A 22719-nucleotide genomic window follows, 5' to 3' on the forward strand; every position below is an offset into this window, starting at 1 on the left:
AGTTAAATAATTACTAGACACTCTCTTATTCTCGAAAGTGATACTGCATATATGCTGATTTATATACTTTCTCAAATGAAATGATCTAGTTTTTCTATCAATAGCACCATAGATCATCCACTTACAATTTTCCTGGATACACCTGGCTCTTACAAAGCTTTTTGTGTTCTTAGTGTATTTGATTGCTCTTTGCTTAGCCACAGAATACTTCAAAATTGCATTTTTGAACTCAGTTGCATCCTCAAATGTCATGCCAACAATAAATACTGGATTTGTACCACTTTGATCATATGATGGGAATCTACTTCTCCTCTTTGAGATAACATCAACCTCTTTGTCACCCTCATCATTTAAAATTGATTGAAGACTATCTTCCTCATCTGAATCATCATACTCTGTTTCGTACCCAGAATCATGTAATGATTGAGCCTCATCCACAATCAATGGTTGGGAAGTACCAGTTGCCTCACTATAATCGCCAATTTTGAGCTTATGTCTTGCTGAAAATTCCTTTAATTTTTTTCTTGCATCAACCAGTTCAAAATCATCATCGTCACTCGACTGTTCCACATCCACCAAATTATGTGCATCATCATCCTCTTCCTCATCTAGATCCTTATTGGCATCGTCATCATCAATATTCCTAATCACATTAGACATACCTCTAGTTTCCATCTCAACACCCCCCATCTCAGCTCCTTTCTTTTTCTCATCAACATGCTCAACATATAGCATAATATTTTCAGAGCACAAATGATGATAAAATAGATCCATCACATCAGAGTTATCCCACAAATACCTAAGAGTTATGCCGTTTACAAGAGTCGTACTTCCAGGAACTCTATAAAAGAGTTTCTCTATTTTACACACACCCAAAGCCTCAATAGCTTCAATTATACTAGACAGTGAACTCTTACTTAAACTTATTTCAACAAGATCAGCTCTTCCACCTATGTATTCCAATGGTGGGCCGACTTTAAATTTACCTCCATAGCGAATAGTGAAATAAACTTTATTCTCGGCAATTGGACCTACAATGGAATAGAAACATACAAGAGAACAAAAAAAGAGCATAGTACTTTCCATCATCAAATTATTGAAGCAATGTTCAAGTTAAAAGACTAATAATCAATACAGAAACAGCAAATTAGCATAATGTGCTTTACAATCACAATGCAACTACATGATCAATAGTGAGAGCGAGGGACCTATTGTCAGCCTTTCGGTAGGCGATGTTCTAATTTGCAACAATGTTCTAATTTATCGCAACAATTGGAAAATGCAAAAAAACCATAATGCAGAGAGTAAAACGCCCTCGTAAAACAAAAACAAAAATCGTAATATTACCATGACATACCCAAATGCTGTAATGTAAAGAGTGATACCTGCATGAGGAGTTGCCATCGCCGTCCCTAATGTTGCTTGCTCCGTCGCTGAGACGGCCATCGTCGTCCCTGATGTCGCTTGCTCTGCTGCTAAATGGAATTGATCAACAACATTGCTAAAGCTCATGGGGGGGGTATCCATATTTGGAGGAGTAGGTGAACGTACTCGTGAAGGAAATGATCTTTACATGGAAATGAAAGAATTTGGAGTAATTAATGAACAAAATATTGCATAATCTAAGGTCGCTCTAGTCTATGGTCAGATGAATGAACCCCCCGGAGGTCGTATGAGAGTTGGTTTGACTGCCTTAACTATGGCGGAATATTTCCAAGATGTTAATGAACAAGACGTACTTCTATTTATCGACAATATCTTCCGTTTCGTCCAAGCAGGATCTGAGGTATCCGCCTTATTGGGTAGAATGCCTTCTGCTGTGGGTTATCAACGCCGAGATGCCCGCAAGACGTGTCTTTGCACGAACTCGCAATCGTCAAAGAAGATAACATAAAGTCGATGTGTGTCAAACTCGAGCTCTCTGAACTCCAAATAATGAAGAAATGAGGACGCCAACTGATGTCGTTTTGCATAATGCAGAGATTAAAGCACCTTTGCAAAATAAAAGAAATCGTAGCAAAACAAAAGATATCGTAGCATTACCACAGATACCCAAAATGCTATAATGCAAAGAACGATACCTGTGTGAGGAGGAGTCGCCATCGCTGTCGCTGACCTTGTCATCGTCCCCAACACCAATCGCTTCTCTGCTAAGATGTCGAGACTCCCACAAGAGAGGACTTCGCACGAACTCGCAATCCTCAAAGGAAAGAACACGAACTCACAACGAGCGTTGAACTTGAGGTCGATGAGGACCCAAATCGCAAGAGAACTGCAATTTGGACGAATTCGATTTGGGACTTAGGGTTTGAACGAATTCGATTTGGGCTTAGGGTTCGCTTGGAATAGTGAAAGCAATCGTAGAGACGGAGGGGGGAGAGGGAAGACAACGGTGAAGAAGACGTACAGACGGAGGGGAGGTAACACGATGGTGAAAAAGAAAGGAGAACAAGACGTCGTTTTGGATGCATGGCATTTTTTTTTAATCTATTCGCAACGAAGGAGAGAGAAATGATTAAAAAAAGCCACGCGGGGGCCACATTAGCTTTTTCCATTAAGAAATTAGACGGCGTCGATTTTAGGATTCGTTTGAAACATTTTGACAAGTTTTAGGACTTAAATGCACTTTTTGCAAGTTTTAGAACTCAAATGCACTTTTGTAATAAGTTTTAGGACTCCTAGTGCACTTATCCCTAAAATTAAACACAAGGCAAATGGATCAGTCCAACGATACAAGGCGCGTTTAGTGCCCAAAGGTTTCACATAAAAAGAATGTTTCGATTATCATAAAACATTCTTTCCAATAGCAAAAAAAGTCACAGTTCGCTCCTTTCTATGCATTGTTGCTTGCAGGATTGGCCACTACATCAAATGGATATTTACAATGCCTTTCTCCATGGTGATCTAGACGAAGAAATTTACATGGATCTTCCACCGGGTTTACGAAAACAAGAGGAGTCTAAGGTATGATGTCTCTGCATATCACTTTATGGCCTTAAGAAAGCTTCTCATTAGTGGTACACAAAATTTACAAATGCACTTATAGTTACCGGCTTTAGACTGTTGAGACATGATTATGCACAATTTATAAGGAGAAAAGGTTCGTCATCTATCTATCTAATGATATATATTGATGACATACTTATTATGGGATCTAATGAAGCTGTTGCTGAAAATCTCAAGAAATATTTGCACTACTATACCTTTCACATTAAAGATCTAGGACCTCCCATATATTTCCTTGGAATTAAAATTGCCCAATTGAACATGGGAATCTCCTCTTAGCTAATGGGAAATTTGTCCTTGAAATTATATCAAAAGCAAGTTTGTTAGAATGTAAGCTACCTACTATTCCTATCGAGCAAGATATCAAGTTAATCACATTTTTTTTTTTATGTGGAACACTATCAAATGCTGATAATCCACTGCTCAAGGATCCATCAAGCTATTAGAGGCTCGTAGAAAAGATTATCTCACCATGACAATACCAAACATATGCTAAGGAGTGCTAATGCTGAGTTGGTTTATGCATAACCAAAAACAATCACATATGAATGTAGCTCTAAAAGTTGTGATTTGAAGAAATGTCTAGGATTTGGAATACTTCTTTCTCAAGCGTGTAACATGGAGATGACGGATTATTGTGACATAGACCATGCCACCTGTCTTATGACCTGGAGCTCCATTACTAGATTTTTTGCATTAAGCTTAGAACATCCTTACTTTTGTTATAAAAAATAAATAAATAAAAAAATAAAAGAGGAGGAAGCAAACAACCGTATCATTATCATTGGCTAAAGTTGAGTATCTAGCCATGACCAAGACTATTTATGAGATAGTATAGATGCGAGGTCTACCTCTTGACCTTGGTGTGCGAGTTAAAAGGCCAACTATGTTGTTTTTGTGATAATGATGCAACACTAAAGCTTGCAGCTAATCTTATAGTCCATGAGATAACAAAACATATAGAGGTCGACTATCATTTCTCTCGAGATAAGATCCAAGAAGGAATAATAGGATAAAGGGAATTGGAACCTCAAAACAGCCCGCGGATATCTTTACTAAACCCTTGTGTCAAAGACAACACACATTTGTTAAACAAGCTAGGTGTTTTGGACATATACAACCCACCAACTTGAGAGGGAGTGTTGGAGATATGATTTATGTGGTGAAGAGATAATTGAATTAATCTAAGATTAGATTAATTGACTGAATCAATAAGTGATCCATATTAATTCTGTATATTTACATTGTTTCCTTTTGCTGTCCACACTTTATATTATTAATACATATAAAGAATGAAAAACAATACAAAATGAGCACAAGAAATTCCTCCAATTCTCTTCTTTTTCATTTCCTGTGAAAACTAATGCCTACATTAAATTAACTAAAAATAGAAAGAATGCTTTTTAAGAGATTTTGAGAATTAAAGAAGTACATATTTAAATACAGTAAAAGAAGAGAATTTTAATATATTCAGTTACTTCATTGAAAACTTGTACATTTTAAAGACATAATAAGTAAAACGTGACTCATTAATATTTACCTTCCAATGAATTGACATTACAAATAATTATGGCATTGGTAGCCTGTCACCTCAATGCTAAGGGCCGGTAAGGTAGTAATCAAGAGAAAATCTACTACAACAAGCAAGCTACGCAAACCCTATCGTTGTATTTGATGCTTCAAGGGGTACCTTCGACACATGAGGAATCGGATTGCATTTAGTATTTGTTAAGGTGCATGTGCACGGATGTTAGCTGAGAGAAATCCCACAAAGTAAATGTGGTGCAATTGATACATTTTAGCTGATTCATAATTGATTAACTCAAGTTTTTGAGTAAACTTGGGTCCAACTAGGTAATTTAATGGGCTTTGACTGGTGCTTCCTCTTGGTGATCTCATCAAATGAAGGTACTCAGCTTCTGCTGTGTCAATCTGAAAATGGTATTAGAGTCAATGTTGATTCGTGGCCGGATCCCAATATGTATGAGTGCCCGATGAATATCTCAAGGAAGGAAAATCTCAAATGTGGCCCCTTAATTGAGGTGATGAATGGTGTCCCTCTACTCTCGACAAGCTTGGTTGAGCGAAGACAATTAAGGTGGAATCTGAAAGATACCTATTGGTCCTCACCAGTATATGCAATTTGACCAAGCCAAGGTAAAGATTAAATATTCTCGAGTTGAGATAATGTTGGTGTAGAAGGATATTAGGATTGAGAGGGAGTGAGCCTAACATTGGTGGCTCGCATGTGTGAAGGGGGAAATTGTCTACATGCATGCACGAGAATGTTAAGCTATTGAAATCTCATACAAGGATGTGCTGTAATATGGAGTATTTAATATATCTAACTCAGTTATAATTCATTGACCAAAGGTTTTGAGCGTAAATGGATCAAATTGAATAAGTTAACGAGTTTAGATTTGAGTTTTCTCTTAGCAATCTTTCATGATAAGTGTATTGGGTTTTTAACGTGTGAACCCAACATTAAAATGTAATGTGATGATATTTTAAAGGGGCTCTAATTTTTACAATTTAATTCCATGGAAAGTGATTTAATGTAAGTCTTGAAAAAAAGAAGAAAAAGATTTAACATGGTGTTCGTACGTTAAAGAATCTGATGGGAAGGATAGCTAGTGAGATTGCTTCCTGACATATCAACTCCCATATTCCGAGCCCCAAAAACACACGCACAAAAAAAAAGAGTGATTCTAAGTTAGATTGCTGGTGCGTTTGTCTTACAAAAACTCAATAATTTAGAATCATCCTGTATTGGTTTCGTCATTCACGAAAATGTTTGAACATAAATCACTATTGTTAATGAAAATATATTTTGTTGACTCATTTGTGAAAATAATATAATTGATCATTTTTAAGAAAATATTTTCTAATTTTTGAATCGTAACTTCCAAAACTCTCAACCGACTAAACTAATCCTTAGGGTTAAGTTCCATTTATAGTCAAATATTAGACAACTTGATGACTGATGACTTGATTTGTCCAACCAAAATAACTATACTCTCCGCAAAGGTATTTTATCACCCACTCCAACACGTTCGGCTCATCTTGTATGCCTCTTGGGCCGAGATCATACCTGAAAATCGGCACTTGCTCCGGCCTGTAAAAATATCATCACACACCTCATTCATCTACTAGACAAATATCAGGACAAGAGACCCTTGAAACCAATGTCTCCAAAATACGGCCGGACGTCGAACCGACTTCCTAAGTGGTGCTCAATCGGATCGAGTTAAATCGAATAAAACAAGGTAAAGGTCATCCAAACATTACCATAGGGACGTGATTCAACTGAATGAATCATTTGAGGTAATCTGATTTCTGAAATTACCGACTGAGTAGACTTCGTTTGATAACATTTCTATTTATTCCAATTTCTGTTCTTTCGTTCCTCGGAACAAAAAAAAAGAACATAAATCCATATGATAATATCAACTAATTTTTTTATTCTCCGGAATAGAAAATTGACGGAAAAATAGATTTGGAATAGAAATAAAAAGAAAAAAAAAGTAACTTATTGCTCTCATGAACAATTTTTATAAATAAGTTACTTTTTCTTTTCTTTCTCCTTGAACCCCACCACTTTCTGCTGTTGTTCAGCCACTGTCGGTTGCCATTGACCTTTGGCTCGGCCGCGGTGGCTTGTGGCCAACGATTGGCAGCGGCAAGGAAGAATAACAAAAGAAAAAAAAAAAAAAAAAAAATTTATTAAAAAATTAAAAGAAATTTTATGTAATAAAAAAAATTGTTGATCACATTAAATGCATTTTTATTACTTTTCTATTTTAAGAATATTAATTTTGTATAGTTACCAAATGCATTTTTTTATTCATAAATTGTTTTGGGGAATAGAAATAGACAGACTATTTTTGAAAAAAAAAATTGATTCTTGACATAGAAATGTACCAAATAGACCCTAAAGCGTGGCTTGCAAGAAAATGCGCTTGTTGGAGCTCAAATCAACATTCATTTCTCTCGAAATAATCTACCTAACTAGCTTAATTTTACACACTATCAATATAATGATAAGGATTTTGGTTTATTAGGGTTTATGGAGCACTTGTTAAATAATTGATTTTCCAAATCATGTAGTTTCCAATGCATTAATCGTTGTAGTGATATATAAAATAATGTGTCGAAACTAATTCATTCCAAAATCAATATGTCTAACGAGTATGACAAGGCACACGTGCTTTTGGTGCATTTCTAATTACATTTAACGAGAAAATATTCTATTTTCAAAATATTAAGTATACATATCACAAAAGTAGGCAATATATTAGAAATTGCAACATTTCCTCTACATCATAATAATAAGGGCAAAAGTCACAAAAAAAAATCTTAAATTTTGTCCATTGTAATATATTTATTATAAACATTTTTCTATGACACCAAAACACTGACATGGCGCCCACGTAATTTAAATAAAAAAAAAGACGTTATTTTAGTTGAAAAATCATTTAACGGTATGTTAACAGAGTATTTGTGTGACATAAATACAAATTTGGAATTTTTATGTCACAAAAAAATATTGAAATGAATACGTGAGAGGACACATATTTTGGACTTTCATATGACTTTTCTCTTTAATAAAAAAAATAGAAAAATAAAAGAAAAAGAAAAAGAAAAAGAAAAGTTACTACCGTATGGTCCCATTTTTTTTTTTTTTTTTTGGTCGAAAACGGAAATATTTCATTAAGTACGCAAGGATAAGAGGCCCGATAAATGGGCTTCATTACATAAGAGGTCCAACAAAGTTTGTGGAGGGATGAGACCCAATTCATAGGTAAGTAATTGTTCCAATGGGGGCTTTTTAATACCCCAATCGTCAACAAAATCGGCTGTCTTGAACAATGGGCTATTTGGACTTTTTAAAAGGCCTTCAATATTTCCTTGCACTTGCTGATGATAGGCTGTACTTCCCAACTTAACTGTTGTGAACTGTTCATGGCTTTGACCGGTTGCAAACTATCTGACTCCAAAAGTATTACTTCGTGTCGTATAGGGAAGAGAAACTGGAGGGCTTCCCAGAGAGCTAAGGTTTCTGCCATTAAGGGGGAAGAGGCCCTTATTTCCTTTGCAACTCCTCCCAACAACCTCCCTTCCGAATCACGGCTAATGCAAGCAATGGAGTTCTTCAACGAACCATGCACATATGTTCCATCTATATTTATCTTCAACACTCCTGCTTTCGGTGGAATCCATGTCTGGGGCAAATCAATCTCTGGGTTTGCAGATCTACTTTTTGCCTGAGTTCTCCATACCTCAACTGCTCGTGCCTCTGGGTTGCGACGGGGGTGGGTTCGCAGCCAGGCTCCCCGTGCCCGGCTCTGTAAATCAGCCGAGCTTTCTTCGTCCGGCGCACGGTTCCTCCGCCTCCGATCATACCGTATGGTCCCATTTAAAAACCATCTTTGTGGTCCTCGGACGTCTGTCATACGCAAAGCTTTTTAATTCACAGTTTATATTTGCAGCGTATGTTTGCAGGTAAAAGCTGTTGTCTGTGGCGAGGCTGCGACCTAGCACGCGCGGGCCGGATCTCCTGCCACCGCAGGTCAACAGACGGCTGCCGTGGCGAAATCTCACTGGCCAGCAGCTGCTCAAGTCAAAGTCAACGGGAGGTAGTTGGTCGAAGCACCGGCTCTGTCTGACAGATGTGTCCACCAAGACATGTTGCGTAATTTTTATTTTTTTATTGTTTCTTAACTCCCCCACAAATAATTGCAGCAGTAATAATTAATAATTGTTGTGCAATAATAATTAAAGAGTTTGGTCCCCCCCTCTCTGTAAATCCACACTCGTGCAATTATCATCGGGCAGAGCGGCATGCATAATCCCCTTTCTCAATGTGATGAACACATTAATTGAAAAGAACAAAAGAGAGAGAGAGAAGAAAAGCACGAGGACGATGTGATCAGCTTTTATTAAGAAGTGTCTCGACATAATTAATTAAGAAAATTTACATAATTTTCTGCTTTGATCTCAGTAATCATATTTGTAATTTTATTTTATTTTATTTTGTTGAATATACATGACTAATATATAGGGATTAACATTCACACGATCACACATCGAAAAGTGTGTTTATTTTGTTTGTAAATTCATGGGGAATGCATGAATGCTTTTGTAAAGGATTTCCTTAGCAAGTACCTTTGGAGCATTTATTAAGTGCACTTAATGAAGGATATGATATTCTTCAGAGTATTCATTGCATATGCATACATGCATGGAGATACAGGTATATCATAGATGACCTATCTTATTAGTGTCAATTATATTTTATAGTGAATGTTTCGATTTTCAAAGCATTCACGATTCGTTACTTAAGAGAAGTTGTGCATTGATGGCTAACTTTTTATTGTTTAACATGTGCCCCAAATTTCAACAAAAGAGAAAGCACCCTAGAGATATTTTTCAACGAAATTGGGATAAAAAATCTTTAGCACATGTGACGTTAATTATTGTGGCACCCCGAAGCGCCTAAGGTCACCACAGATACCAAAGAAGAACTTTAGTTCCTAGGCATTTTTTTTTTTTACAACGGTCCCAGCGCATCTTATTTGCGGAAGCATAATCAAGTCCTACCAATTCTCCCCCCCAACAATCATGATACAATGCACACCACTAAACACTATAAAAAGATAAAGTCAAGACACTTTTATTTACATATTTTCATGATGGATTTTTATCAGGTCGGTACAACAAAAGAAAGGCCAAGACTTTTAACTACACTCGGCCATAACCCCAAAAAGAGACAACTCGACCCTCTATGTCGATCATGCAAAATCCTCCATCTACTAGTGTCGGCTATTGTCGAAAAAGTAGTAGCTCCTACTCCTCAATCATGGGCCGTCACACCCATCCCGGTGCGTCAGGCGGTGGCGGCAGCAACATCCCCCGCATCACTCCGTCTCGACGAACGTGAACATATATGAACTCCTGAATGATCTGGCCATCAGCCAGGCCCACGTCATACATCACTAATGCACGAACCCGAATGAACGTCAGACCAGGGATGGTGAGACAGTCGATCTCCACACACTCGACCTCCACGTCCGAAGGAAGGCCATAAAAGATGCCCCGCGTGACAGTAGGGAGCGGTATATTTCTAATTTGAAATGTTGGTCCCCGAAGGGGTGAGTACAGCCACTCAGCAGGTAAAAGACCCAATAAACTACTCAATGCATCACACAATACAATCATAACAATCATAGCATAACACATGTCATTCATGCATCCATGCATAATTTACCTTGAAGCCATGCATATGTCATCATACCACATGTACATACATCCTCATATAACTTTCACCCTCATGTCATACATTTACCATCATGCCATAGATGCACATACATCCATGCACTCACCATCATCATGTCATACGTGTACCATCATGCCATAGGTGTACATACATCCATGCACTCAGCATCATCATGTCACATATACCATCATGCCATAGGTGCACATACATCCATGCACTCACCATCATCATGTCACACATGTACCATCACATACATCCATGCATTCATGCATACATGTTACCATACCATGCATAATTCAATTTCAATTTCCCAATTTTATTCTTTCATTTTGGGCCGCCACATTTCTCTTTCCCAGGACCAGTATTTGCATCCCACATTTATCGCTCGCACCCAATCCTGACATCGCCAGGAACCTCCGGCACACACCTCCGGGCATCCGGCACACACACTCCGGGCATCTCGTACCCCAACTAGCATCATGAGGTATCCCTCGGCTCACACCTCCGGGCTTCCAGCACCCCCACATCTCGGGCATCTCAAAACTCCCGAGGACCCTCCAGAATTACGCCACTAGGCCACTGGGCATCCGGCATTTACACTCCCTGGCCGGGCATCCCGACACTCCCGGGACATCGTTGGCTCACACCTCCGACGGCCTTCTCATTTATCATAGTTCACATTCACAATTATAGCTCAATTTCAACATGGCATATAATATGATGGCAACAAGATCATTTTCAACATTTGATTCTTATATGTATTTCCAATCATCATCATATATGCAGTAAGATCCAATCACTTATGACAACACAATCCATGGGGTCCATACAACTTAGAATAATCCATACATCATGACTTTTTGAAATTTACCAAATTCCAACTTGCACAATTTCAGAAAACATATAAATTAAATATCTTTATGACCTTCAAAAATTATAAAATCTGAACATGTGGTAGGGGGTGTTTGGTTCAGCTTTCCCAAGGGGCTTTCAATTTGGTGTTTGGTTTACACTTTTGAGCTTACATTTCCTAAATGCCAGCATTCGGAATGCTAGTTTAGGGTTTAATGAATTTTTTTCTTTCCAATATTGCCCTTACCGATAATTGTTTTTTTTTTTTTTCCATTCTACCCTCCAAAACACTGTTCATCTTCTTCCTTGGACTTCCATGGACTTCCGTGGACTTGCTGCTCGGCCAAGCTTCGCGGTGGGTGGCGCTCAGTCGCGAGCAGTCAGATCCGGCCGCCGAAAAGCCTCGCCTAAGGCCGCGTGACCTTAGGCGAGGTGGCCTCAAGCGTCGCTTGAGTCAAGCGACCCAGGTGACACCGCCTGGCCGCGCGCTTGAGGCCTCGCGATCTCAAGCAACACCCTGGGTCGCTCGACCTCGCGCGACCCAAGCGGCGTTGCTCGAGGCCGCGCGACCTCGGCGGTGTCGCCCGGTTGTCGCCCGAGGCCGTGGTCGCCGCCCGAGGTTGCGTGGCCTCAAGCGGCCGGGTTGCGCAACACCCGAGGTCGACGCCTCCCTCCCCCCGCCATTGCGCCGCCGCCGCCACCTCCTCACCACCACCAGCTGCTCCCCCACAATTTTCCCCTCACCACGCGATCTCCTCCTCCCTTTTCTTTTCATTTTTTCATTTTTCATTTTACTTTGAAATAGCTTTGCAAAACATGCACAAAAATTTGGTTTCCAAACACAACTCCATTCCCAAAATGCTCATTCTCTCAAAGGTACTTGGGGAAATGCAAAGCCATTTCTCCAAAGTTGAACCAAACGGGGCCATAGTCAAGACACAAAGGTAGGAACTCCATGAAGAACACATGCCCAAAAGAACTTCACACAAAAAGATATAGCTCACACATTACAGCTTGCAAAATTCGAACACATCAGATTGCGCGGTTCTTGAAATATTTCAATTTAAATACCCGAATGACCTTAAAAAATTATGAGATTTTACCAGGTTATAGTAGAAACCCTAAGGTAGATTTTTTATGAAGAAATCAAGGCCAGATTCGTCCTAGATAATTAACTATGGACGGTCGAAGCCCCTGTTCCTAGTACCGAACAGTCCAATTTAGCTGTCTCCGAAAAATCAAGGTTTCACCTACTTATCTTCCTTCATTTCCTCTGAATTTTTTTATATGTTTTGCCTCAAGGGGTCCAATACAACTTTCATTAAGGGATCTAGGTGAGATTCTCAAAGGATAGTCACTTTATAGTTCACGAAGTCGCTAGTGTCCAGTACAATACTTCCAGATCTATCATCTTCAAAGCAAAAATCGTTTCACTAGGCTACACTTGTTCGTTTTACCTCAAATTTGAGTATGCTAGTCTTCAGGATGTTTCCTACAACTTTCGTGAAGAAGTCCAAACCAAAATCCGACTCAAACCCCGCATGCAAGCCTCTACAACATTCTGGGTCAGGCGGTATACTTGAAAACAGAATGCTATTTCAAAAACAACACACTCAAAGCTTCAGTTTCTCACACCCTAAACGTCCGAGATTCATCACCATTCAAACACATATGCAAGATACAACATGCAAGAGCAGAATATGGATCCCAACTTGCCTTTGTACCGAGCTACAACGAGCACGACGACGGCAAACGGTGGACGCACGGGCGGCAAGCGACGGACGAGCAAACAGACGGACACACGGCTTCTTCCTCCTCTCTCTCGGTTCCTCACTCTCTCGGCAGCCCTCTCTCTCTCTCCCTTATGGTCGAAAGCCCCCCCCTAAACCGGTCACTCCTTCCTTTTATTCCCCCCTCAATACAATCGTTAGCCATCATTAGGAGCCACCCAAAATGGCCAATAGGTGAAGCCCCCTTTTTGCCACTTGGCAAATCCCATGCATGATGGGCTTGGAGATTGGGCCAGCCTCTCCCCCTTGTGGTCGACGGCAGCCTTCTTCATGGGCTTCATGGGCCAATCCAATTTGGCCCACTTTAGGTCCAATACCCTTGGGCCTAAAGTTAAATCCTAATAAATCCCAATTTCACTTTTAATAATCCATTTTTAATTCTCTCTTTTATAGATTTCAAATTCTCAATTTCATATGGCCATAAATCTTGTAACATTTAAACTATAGGGATCAAATCTATGAGGTGCATAGTCAAGAACAATCTTTCTTATCAACTCATCCTATAATACTAATTTTAATAACTCATGAACACAAGATACATAACACTTGGTCTTAAAAGAAAACCAATGGCTAAAGCATAAACCAAAGGTAATTTCATTACCTAATCATAGGCTTTAATACATCTAGAGGTTGTCTTGGATTTCCGGGATGCCACAATTATATTCGATGGGACATGAATAATGAGTATATATCAAAGTATTAATCGTACATACACTATGAACATTGTTATTGCATGTAAATTTAAAATATTCCCTAATTTCATTGCTTTACAATTGTCTTGGAACAATTTTTACAAATTTAATGGAGATTTGAGACATGCATGCCATCCCAACACATTTTTTTTTATCCTTTTACTGATTGATATGGCCAATATCAGGATCTTCGTTAGAGCTAACATCTGGTTGTCACGTGACTTCAAGATAAGATTCTCCCAAAGCCCATGGGTTTTGGGAAAAATACATTGGTTTGGCTAATCCCGCTTGTACAAATCTAACGCCTGGTAGATGGTGTCTTTAATGGCGTGGTACGCGTGGGAATAATCGTATGGCATTTCTTCTTGAAAACTATAAGGTCATGAGAGCTTCGGATCAGTCCCATTCTCTTCGTCTAGGATCTTTAAAGTTTTCAATATTCCACGTGAATTTCTTTGAAACCACATCGAAAGGACCTTGTACCGGATTTCCCACGTTGATGTTTTGCAACTTTCAGGTGAAGATCCAAACATAAAGAGAAAGCAACCTGTATGAGCTTGCGGCCTCTTTGATAATCGACAAAGTGATAGTGCATTGGCTAACCACTTGTAAATTTGACTGCCGATTGCCAAAAACACAGCCAAAACCTCCTGCTTTGCCCATACTAGGGTTATTCTTCTAGCGTGAAATGTACACGACTGCCTTAACATAAAATATATGATAGGCAGTACGTTATTTCCTTGACATTAAAAGATGTCAAATATTCATTCTTTTGCACCATCATGGAAATGCGATCTACTAGTTGAAAATGGAAGTGCTTGACAAGCAAAGCAACTTGCTGCTACATTTGACACTACAAGATCCTCATAGATGGGAACGATTAAAGCGATTTTCTGAATAACATTTTAGGTAACAGCATTGTGAATTTTATGCAAAACCGCACAGTGAAGCCTGATATTGGTTTATTAGCTATGAAGTTCATTATCATGGCCAGCTGGAGTTAGCACACCAAAGTCACAGATAACAAAATAAGACTAGGCACTAGAACTATATATGCAGAAGCTCATAGCTATAAAACATGTTCTGGAGATAAAGATGCAGAGACTAGAACGAAAGGAACAAAAGAATGCACTTCAAGGGGAGCGCCGATCTATGAGTGCTTCTCTTCATCAACAAAATAGGAAAGACTCCCACTTGCGAAGTTCAGGTCAAAAGCTACACCAGAAGGCGTGCATGATGGTCGCTTAACCATCTCTGCCTCGAAGCATGATATGGAGTCTCAGCAACCATAAAGAATCTTCACCTGCGTATCCAGACCAAAATAATCAGAAATAGTACATCACAACAGATTGCCACGAAGAGCTACGTAGAACCATGTAGTAAAATTATTCTGCGACTTAAAGCAAGAAAAGGGTTCCTCACCATGCATGCGTGTCAACCAGCAAATCACTGATCCTCCTCAAACCCATATACAGAGAAATCGTCATAATCAGAGAATTCATCATCATAATCAGAGAAGTCATAGTAGTTATCATAATCAGACAAATCAATGTCAGAAAACCCAGATGGGTAATCATCATCAAAGGACTCATCATCGAGAATTGCAGCATCAAATTCATAGTCATCTGTGGGGTCATATGGATTCCTTAAATCTTTGATCTGTTCGGTGCATCTTCTCCCCAAATCACCCCCCATATAAACATTGAAGCACTGGCGCAAGTCGAGATACTCAAGATGAGGACAACTGTCGAGAATCGCCTTCAGACCTTCATTTGTCATCTTATTCCCAAAGAGTTGGAGGTGGTGTAATCCATGCATGTTTTTCGCTATAGCTTGTGCCTCGTCATCACATTCTATGTGTGGACATCTATATACCCGGCTATTCAATTTGAAGGATTTCAGAAGGGGACAACATTGTCCAACAGTCTCTATGGCTTCCTTTGAGAATGAGCAATAAGATAATTCAAGGACCTTCAGCATAGGAAGTTTTGAGGCTGCTTCACACAGACCCTCATCCGAAATGTTACCGCAATCTACAAGTCGTAGCCGTCTAATATGATTGCACCTGCAATGGAATAAGAAATGCATGAGAACAATGATGGTTCAACCGAAAAGCAGACTTGTTGTAGCTAGCAATAATAATGTTAACCACTAAGATAAGGAACTGAGAGCTTATTGATCTAGAGCAAGGGGTGTGTAGAGAGATTATTTTCATCGGCCAAAAAGTAATTGTATTTCAACAACATTAATTTGTTAATCAGTATCCCTTGGGCACTTCTTAGTGGCTAATTAAGGAACACCACAAGTTATAATCCACAATTGTTCTAGTGAAGTGTGTAACTAGTGTTGCGGACAATGGAACTTTCCTCATGCAGTATGTTTAATAAATGCCCTACGGGCACTCGTTAATGAGACATGTCAATAAATACGGAAATATGATAAAATCAGCCAGAACCCTAGATCAAGAATTCTCTACTGTTGCGGCCTTGATTGGAATTCTTTCAAGTCATGTTAAAAAAGGTCAACTATGCCACATTTGTTAATGAAGTCCGCCTTTGCATACCCATGGCATCACAAGAATGTAAACTAAACAGAGATCTATGCAATTGAGAGATGCGATGCTTGGTCCACTTTTGACCTATCAGAATAGCCTTTTAATAAGCAAGACTGCCATATTTATCCGAAATAATAATAAGACGCAGATTACACAAAATATGTGTAGAAGGAAAACAAATATAAAGTTAATGAATCAAGACATCAAGAAAAGTAAGATCAAATTCAAAACCTAATCAAATCAATGGAAATTATGTTCTATTCCAGCCTCAAACTATAATAAAAGTTCCATAATAAACATAATATATCCAGCAGTCAACAATCAAACACAATCCAAAAGCTCTGTTCTGGACTTCATGCTCAGTAAAAGGAAGAAAAACACCATGAAAGAGAGAAACTTAAGTCAATAAAGAGAGCTAATCTGATCATTTTTTTTTTCAATATGTGTCCATGGGAACTTTTTTAACACCTCGATAAAAAGAGTTTGTCGATTTTTATGCACCATATTTCTCATGTTATATATAATTAGAGTAATTACATTTCCTTATTATGTGTGGTTAACAACTATACCAGAGGCACCCATTAACAAAGTCTCCTCATAAAACCCTTCATCATAGGAATTTTATCAACAAAAGCAAACATAACACTATTAGACTCTGAAACTCATTTTAAGAACCGAAAAGACTCCAAAACGTAAAACTTCCATGCCATAACTCAAGCAGTAACTTCAGTTGTATACTGTGGAATCAAAACACTGACAGTGCCATCCACTGGTCAGATCAAGACAATTATGTACCTATCCAAGACCTGCAAAAATGCCATCAAATGTACCTAACCTGTCTCTGCAAGTTCAATGAAAACGCAATGATGAAGACTGAGCGCGGAGTCTCGACCAGGAAATAGAAGACAAATCCAGCGGTGAATTAAACTAGAATATTTTCTTTGCTGAACAAAATAAGGGGAAAAAACAGTTTAAGATTGATATCACTGGAACCTGAGGCATACTCAAGTGTTTTGGCAAGCATGGGATAAAGCTACAATTGTCCAAGGCTGAGAAGGTGATGGAGCTACATGGCTATACCCTATTTTGTTGAGTTATATACCTTCTATAGCACCTATCTCCCCATAACTATTAGCAAACAGGAGAGTAAATGCGTCGCATAAACTGATCAAAAGGAAAAAAAGCACATAGGGGAAAGAAGATCCTAGAGTGAAGTAAAATAGAAGTGCTTCTGCCATATCAAGCACTTATGGAAGCTCTGTCACAGTTCATGTTCCTCATTTCATTTAGTAATGCCCGATACTCAACAGACGGCATTGTATCAGTCTTTTCACAACCTCAGTTCAATGCTCCTTCATGGTTTCAATTGGGTTGAACTTTTGCCTCATCCTAATGTTCAAATGACAGCTAAAAATGAAAGATACTGAGGCTGAACATACGGAACATAGAGACAGAGTAAAGAAGCCATTTGAGAACTCCTAAGGAGAGAGAAAGTAACAAAGGTGGCATCCTTTCACGTAAAAAATCTCTACCCTCATTCTCGGGAGCTATTTCAGGATCAGAACTCAATTTCCACGCATGATATTTTCATCAGTTAGTTTCCAGAACATGTAGCTGATCAAAGTTTTCCAAATACAATCTGTTCTCATCATCTGGTGTGTCCATCTTCTCTTTTTTTTCATTTCCAATTCTTGAGGACAAGGGGGAAAAGGGGACTTTTCAAGTGTGCAGAATGTTCACTTCCTGAGGACTACTCGACGCCTCACATTTATACCTCCGCCTCGCGATGAGGCCATGGTGAATAAGAGAAGTAAACTCGTGCTCAATACGATTCATTCCTACACAATTTCGCGATTCCTGCACAACTTCAGCCCAGAGAAATCAACAGTATACACACGCACTTGCGAACCGCCGCAATCTAGGTCTACACAATCGCAACGACCGATCAGCCAATTGCCGAAACAAGCTCATCCTCGGCGACTAACCATCATCTCAATTCTCTCCAACAACGGCGTACGCACAAAAGAACCGGACCACGCGTCGCGCTCGCCCATCAGCGATCATTCCGAGGCCCACCAAAACCAGACCGAGGAACAAAACCGCGCGAAATTCATTCAAGCGGGAATCGGCGAGTTACCAGTCGGCGGCGTACTGGAGGAGCTCGTCGTCGCCGAAGTACTCGATGTTGAGGTCGAGGCAGCCGCCGTCGCTCCGGTCGACGGCGCGGCAGCACATGTCGGCGAGGTCGTCGTCCGGCAGGTCCCCGTCGTTGCGCATGTCGATGGTCTGCCACATGGTGGAGTCCAGGCAGAGGGCGCGCCAGTCGGTGCACACCAACTCCGCTGTCGTGAGGATCTCGACGGCGCCGAGCTTCAGCAAGATCGTCGTCGCGATATCCCGCGGGAGCTCCAGCCAGTCGGGCGGCGGCGGGGGCTCGTCGGGGGCCGCCATGGGGAGGGGGGAGCGGAGCGCCCCCCCGGATTTGGCTGGAGGGAGGGATGGTTCCGTGCCGTTTTGGTTTTCTCATCTCGTTTTAATGAATATTCCAAATTAAAACAGAAAAAAGGGATTTTCTTTTTTTTTCCTCGAAAGAGGATTTCGAGTGAATTTTGTTTTAAATAAGAAATTTAAAGCTTACTAGTTAATCTCATTTGAGTTCCTGAGCTCAACGGCCAATCAAATGGTCGATTTGCATGGGCGTGCTTATTCCAATGGCTAAAGCTTTGGTTCAAAAAATTTTCGTTTGACCTTACGTGAGTAGTGTGAATTAAAAAAGTAATTGAATAAGTAAATAAAACACTATAAGTAAAATAGGCAAAGCAAAACCTAAGTGTCGGTCTCATCGTATGTCGTGCCTTCTCCGTCCTCGATTAGGGGTGAGCACGGTTTCCGGGTAGAACCGGAAATCGGAGAACCGAACCGGAGGGTCGGTTCCCGGTTCTAAAGAGACCGGTTCCGGTTGCCGGTTCCCTTTTTCTAGGAACCGATCAAAATTAAAAGAAAAAAAAACCTAGCCCCTCACTTCCCCCAACGGATTTCCCTCCCTTCTCCTCTCTTTTTCTCTATTTCTTTTCTCCACATTTTCCTCCTCACGTCACTTCCTCCCCCAACTTTTTTTCTTTTCTTTCTCTCTCCTCTTTCCCCCTCTCGGCCGAACCCCTTCTTCTCCTCTTCTTCTTCTTCTTCCTTCCTCTTGCTACTCTGCTTCACCTACCACCGCACCGCCACCCCACTCCCTACTCACCACCACCTCTTCGCCACCGAACCACCACCACCCACCGCTCGTCCGACGAGCCGTTGAGCCCGACGAGCTGTTGCGCCGTCCGCGCCACCCCTCAACGCCTCTCGGCCCCTCAACGCTACTCGACCCCCTCGACCCCCTCGACGCCCTTGATGCTTGCTCGGCCCCTCGACGCCCCCTCGACGCCGCTCGGCCCCTCAATGCCGCACGGCCCCCTCAACGCCCACTCGACCCCCTCAACACCGCCTGACGTCCCTTGATACCGCTCGCCGCCCTCAACACCGAAGAAACTCGCCTCCTGCAACTTCAATCGCGGGTCTAAACTCTTGTTGTTTCTTCTCTTAACTGTTAGATCTAATCTAACATTTTAGCTGCTTTATTTGGTCGATTTTTGAGATGTGAGTGTCATGCTTGTGTGCCCTGATCCAAGTACATACATAGTGAGGGAAGGGAATTTGTGGGGTTGTGTCACGTAGGTTCTTCCATATCCTAAAATAAGACCAAGATAGCTGTTCTGGGATCTTCATCTTGCTGTTCAGTGGCTAATGTTGGGGCTGTTCTTGTTCTGGTTTTGAATGGGGCTGATTTGTGCAATGGAGGGAAGACCAGCACTTCCGTTGTGCTTTTTGATTTGGTTTTGATTTTGGCGCGAGTATTTAGGTACATATTACCCAAGGAGATCATGTGGGAAAAGGAGTGATTGTGTCATGGGTGACTCCGGATGAACCTGGGTCCAGTGCACTGCGTTATTGGAGTGAAAACAGCAAGCACAAGAAAAAGGCAAAGGGCAAAGTTAATCATTATAAGTTCTACAATTATACTTCTCGTTACATCCACCATTGCACCCTGAAAACTTGATGGTAAATTTCTAAATTCCTCCGTAAATATTAATTTTTGGTGCCCGGTTTGCAAAATTTGGTAAATGTAGCTGATGTTTATTCCGTTTACTTGCAGTACACACTAAATACTATTATGAAGTTGGAATTGGACACACGGTCCAACAGTTCTAGTTCCTTACTCCTCCAGAGGTTGGTCCTGATGTTCCATATACTTTCGGTCTCATAGGAAAAGTAAATCATATTGTCATGCATAGATAGTCAATGACTCAAAGTAGCTTCAAAAGCTCATTCCTGTGTATGTACTATGAGTCTTTGCAGAATCATTTAGTTTTGATAATCATTTTCATCAATAAGTCGCAGCAAATTTAGTTATGCCGGTAATTTACATGCATCCATGGTTCTACTTCTTTCTGTGCTCAGCATGCCGATGACCATTGCAAGGGATCTTGGTCAGACTTTTGATTCAAACCGAACACTCGCCCATTATGAGCATAATCCGCAGAAAGGACAGACTATGTATGTTGGAGACTTGTCATATGCGAATGATTATCCCGACCACGACAATGTGAGGTGGGATACATGGGGAAGGTTTGTCGAAAGAAGTGTAGGTTGTCTCCTATTCGCTGCATTGTTGACGGTTACCTTCTGATAATGATTTGCATAAGGTGGGAGACAACCATTGGACTGGGCATTGCGGGTGAAGATTTCTCTAGGAGTGGCTAAAGGCATTGCTCATATCCATTCAGCCAGAGGCGGGAGGTTTATCCATGGCAACATATCTTGAAGGTTGCATCTTAGAGTTTGGCCTGACTCCTCTGATCCGCACTCCTACAGTGCCTCCTAGAACTAGAAGTGCAGGTTATCGGGTTCTCGAAGTCATGAAAACTCCGGAACCCACACAAAAATTAGACATCTACAGTTTTGGAGTACTGCTCCTTGAAGGATTGTCAAGGTGTTGGACCCCGTTATGTTGAGTTCAAACTATTTTTTTGTGTTAATCATGATTTGAAGGATAAGCTCAAAAAAAAGTGAGGATTAAGAGGTATAAGATTGTTTATTATTGTTGTGTTTATTTTCATTTTTTAAAATTAAAAATGAAAAAAAAAAAAAACCTGTTGGAACCTGGAACCGATCCTGGAACCTGTGATGGGTAGGTTCCAGGTTCTAGGTTCCAGGCGGAACCAAACCGAAACCTGGAACCGCTCACCCCTATCCTCGATTGGAGGTGATAAGAAACCTGGAACCGCTCACCCCTATCCTCGATCGAAAGAGGATTTCGAGTGAATTTTATCTTAAATAAGAGATTTAAAGTTTACTAGTTAATCTTATCTGAGTTCCTGAGCTCAACGGCCAGTCAAATGGTCGATTTGCACGGGCGGCCTGGGTGCTTTTATTCCGATGGCTAAAGCATTGGTTCAAAAAATTTTCGTTTGACCTTACGTGAGTAACGTGAATTGAAAAAGTAACGGTGTAAGTAAATAAAACACGACAAGTAAATAGGCAAAGCAAAACCCAAGTGTCGGTCTCATTGTATGTCGTGCCTTCTTCATCCTCGGTCGAGGGTGACAAGAAACTGGGAGCACATCTCCGTCCATTGGCCTGATGGACATTGCCAGTGTTCCAACTCTCTCTCTCTCTCTCTCTCTCATATGTTCAAAAAAAAAATTCATTTGATCCTTATAAAATGCATCCGCCCATGAGCCATGCGTACAATGGCTGGTCGAGAATTGTCTAGTCAAGGGGCTCGAGCTTTATTTGAAACTCGGTTAGTCGAGACAAAAATTCACTTTTTTTCCTTTGTGAAGAAGTGTTGATTGAAAAGTAAATTGAAGAAGTACATAAACACCAAAAGTAAATAGGCAAAGCAACAAATAATGCTTATTCCAGTGGCTAAAGTAGTCATGATTTTGTTCGATCCTTTGACCCAATTGAAGAAGCTTCGATTGAAAAGTAAATTGAAGAAGGAAATAGAATGCATAGTAAATAGGCAAGGCAAAGCAAACCTTAAGCCAATTAAGTGTTGGTCTCCTCGAACGTTGTGCCTCCTCCATCCTTGGTCAGGGGTGATAAGAAGCTTGGCGCACATCTCCATCTGCTGGCATGGTGGATGTGTCATTGGGGATATCGTCGGTATTCCAAGTCTCTCCCTTCCAACCCCCCTTCAAAATGCTCGAAAACAAATTCATCTTATCCTATTAAATTACTTCCGAACGTGAGCTACGAGTGCAAGCTGGTTGATGAAGAAATGTCTAGTTGGTGGGTTTGGAGCTTTATTTGAAATTTAGTTAGTCGAGACAAAGGTTCGAAATTTTTTCCTTTGATTCAATGTGAAGAAGCATCGATTGAATATACTACACGAAAAGTAAATAGGCAAAGCAAAACCTAAGCCAATTGAGGGTTGGTCTCCTCATATGTCATGCCTCCTCCATCCTCGATTGGGGGTGTTAAGAAGTTGGGAGCACATCTCCA

The 22719-nt window shown here is 40.4% G+C and overlaps 1 protein-coding gene across 1 annotated transcript; it reads right to left on the reverse strand.

Annotated features, from left to right (window-relative positions):
* Positions 1–14537: 14537 nt before the first annotated feature.
* Positions 14538–18692, reverse strand: LOC104444873 (F-box protein SKIP19). Its single transcript, XM_010058646.3, has 3 exons — positions 18308–18692; positions 15039–15681; positions 14538–14919 (listed from the first exon to the last, which is right to left on the reverse strand). The coding sequence occupies exons 1-2, from the start codon at positions 18619–18621 to the stop codon at positions 15063–15065; spliced, it is 933 nt and encodes a 310-aa protein (XP_010056948.1). The 5' UTR covers positions 18622–18692; the 3' UTR covers positions 14538–14919; positions 15039–15062.
* Between the last annotated feature and the right edge of the window lie 4027 nt (positions 18693–22719).

The sequence above is a fragment of the Eucalyptus grandis genome, chromosome 5 (assembly GCF_016545825.1).
Source record: "Eucalyptus grandis isolate ANBG69807.140 chromosome 5, ASM1654582v1, whole genome shotgun sequence".
NCBI lineage: Eukaryota > Viridiplantae > Streptophyta > Magnoliopsida > Myrtales > Myrtaceae > Eucalyptus > Eucalyptus grandis.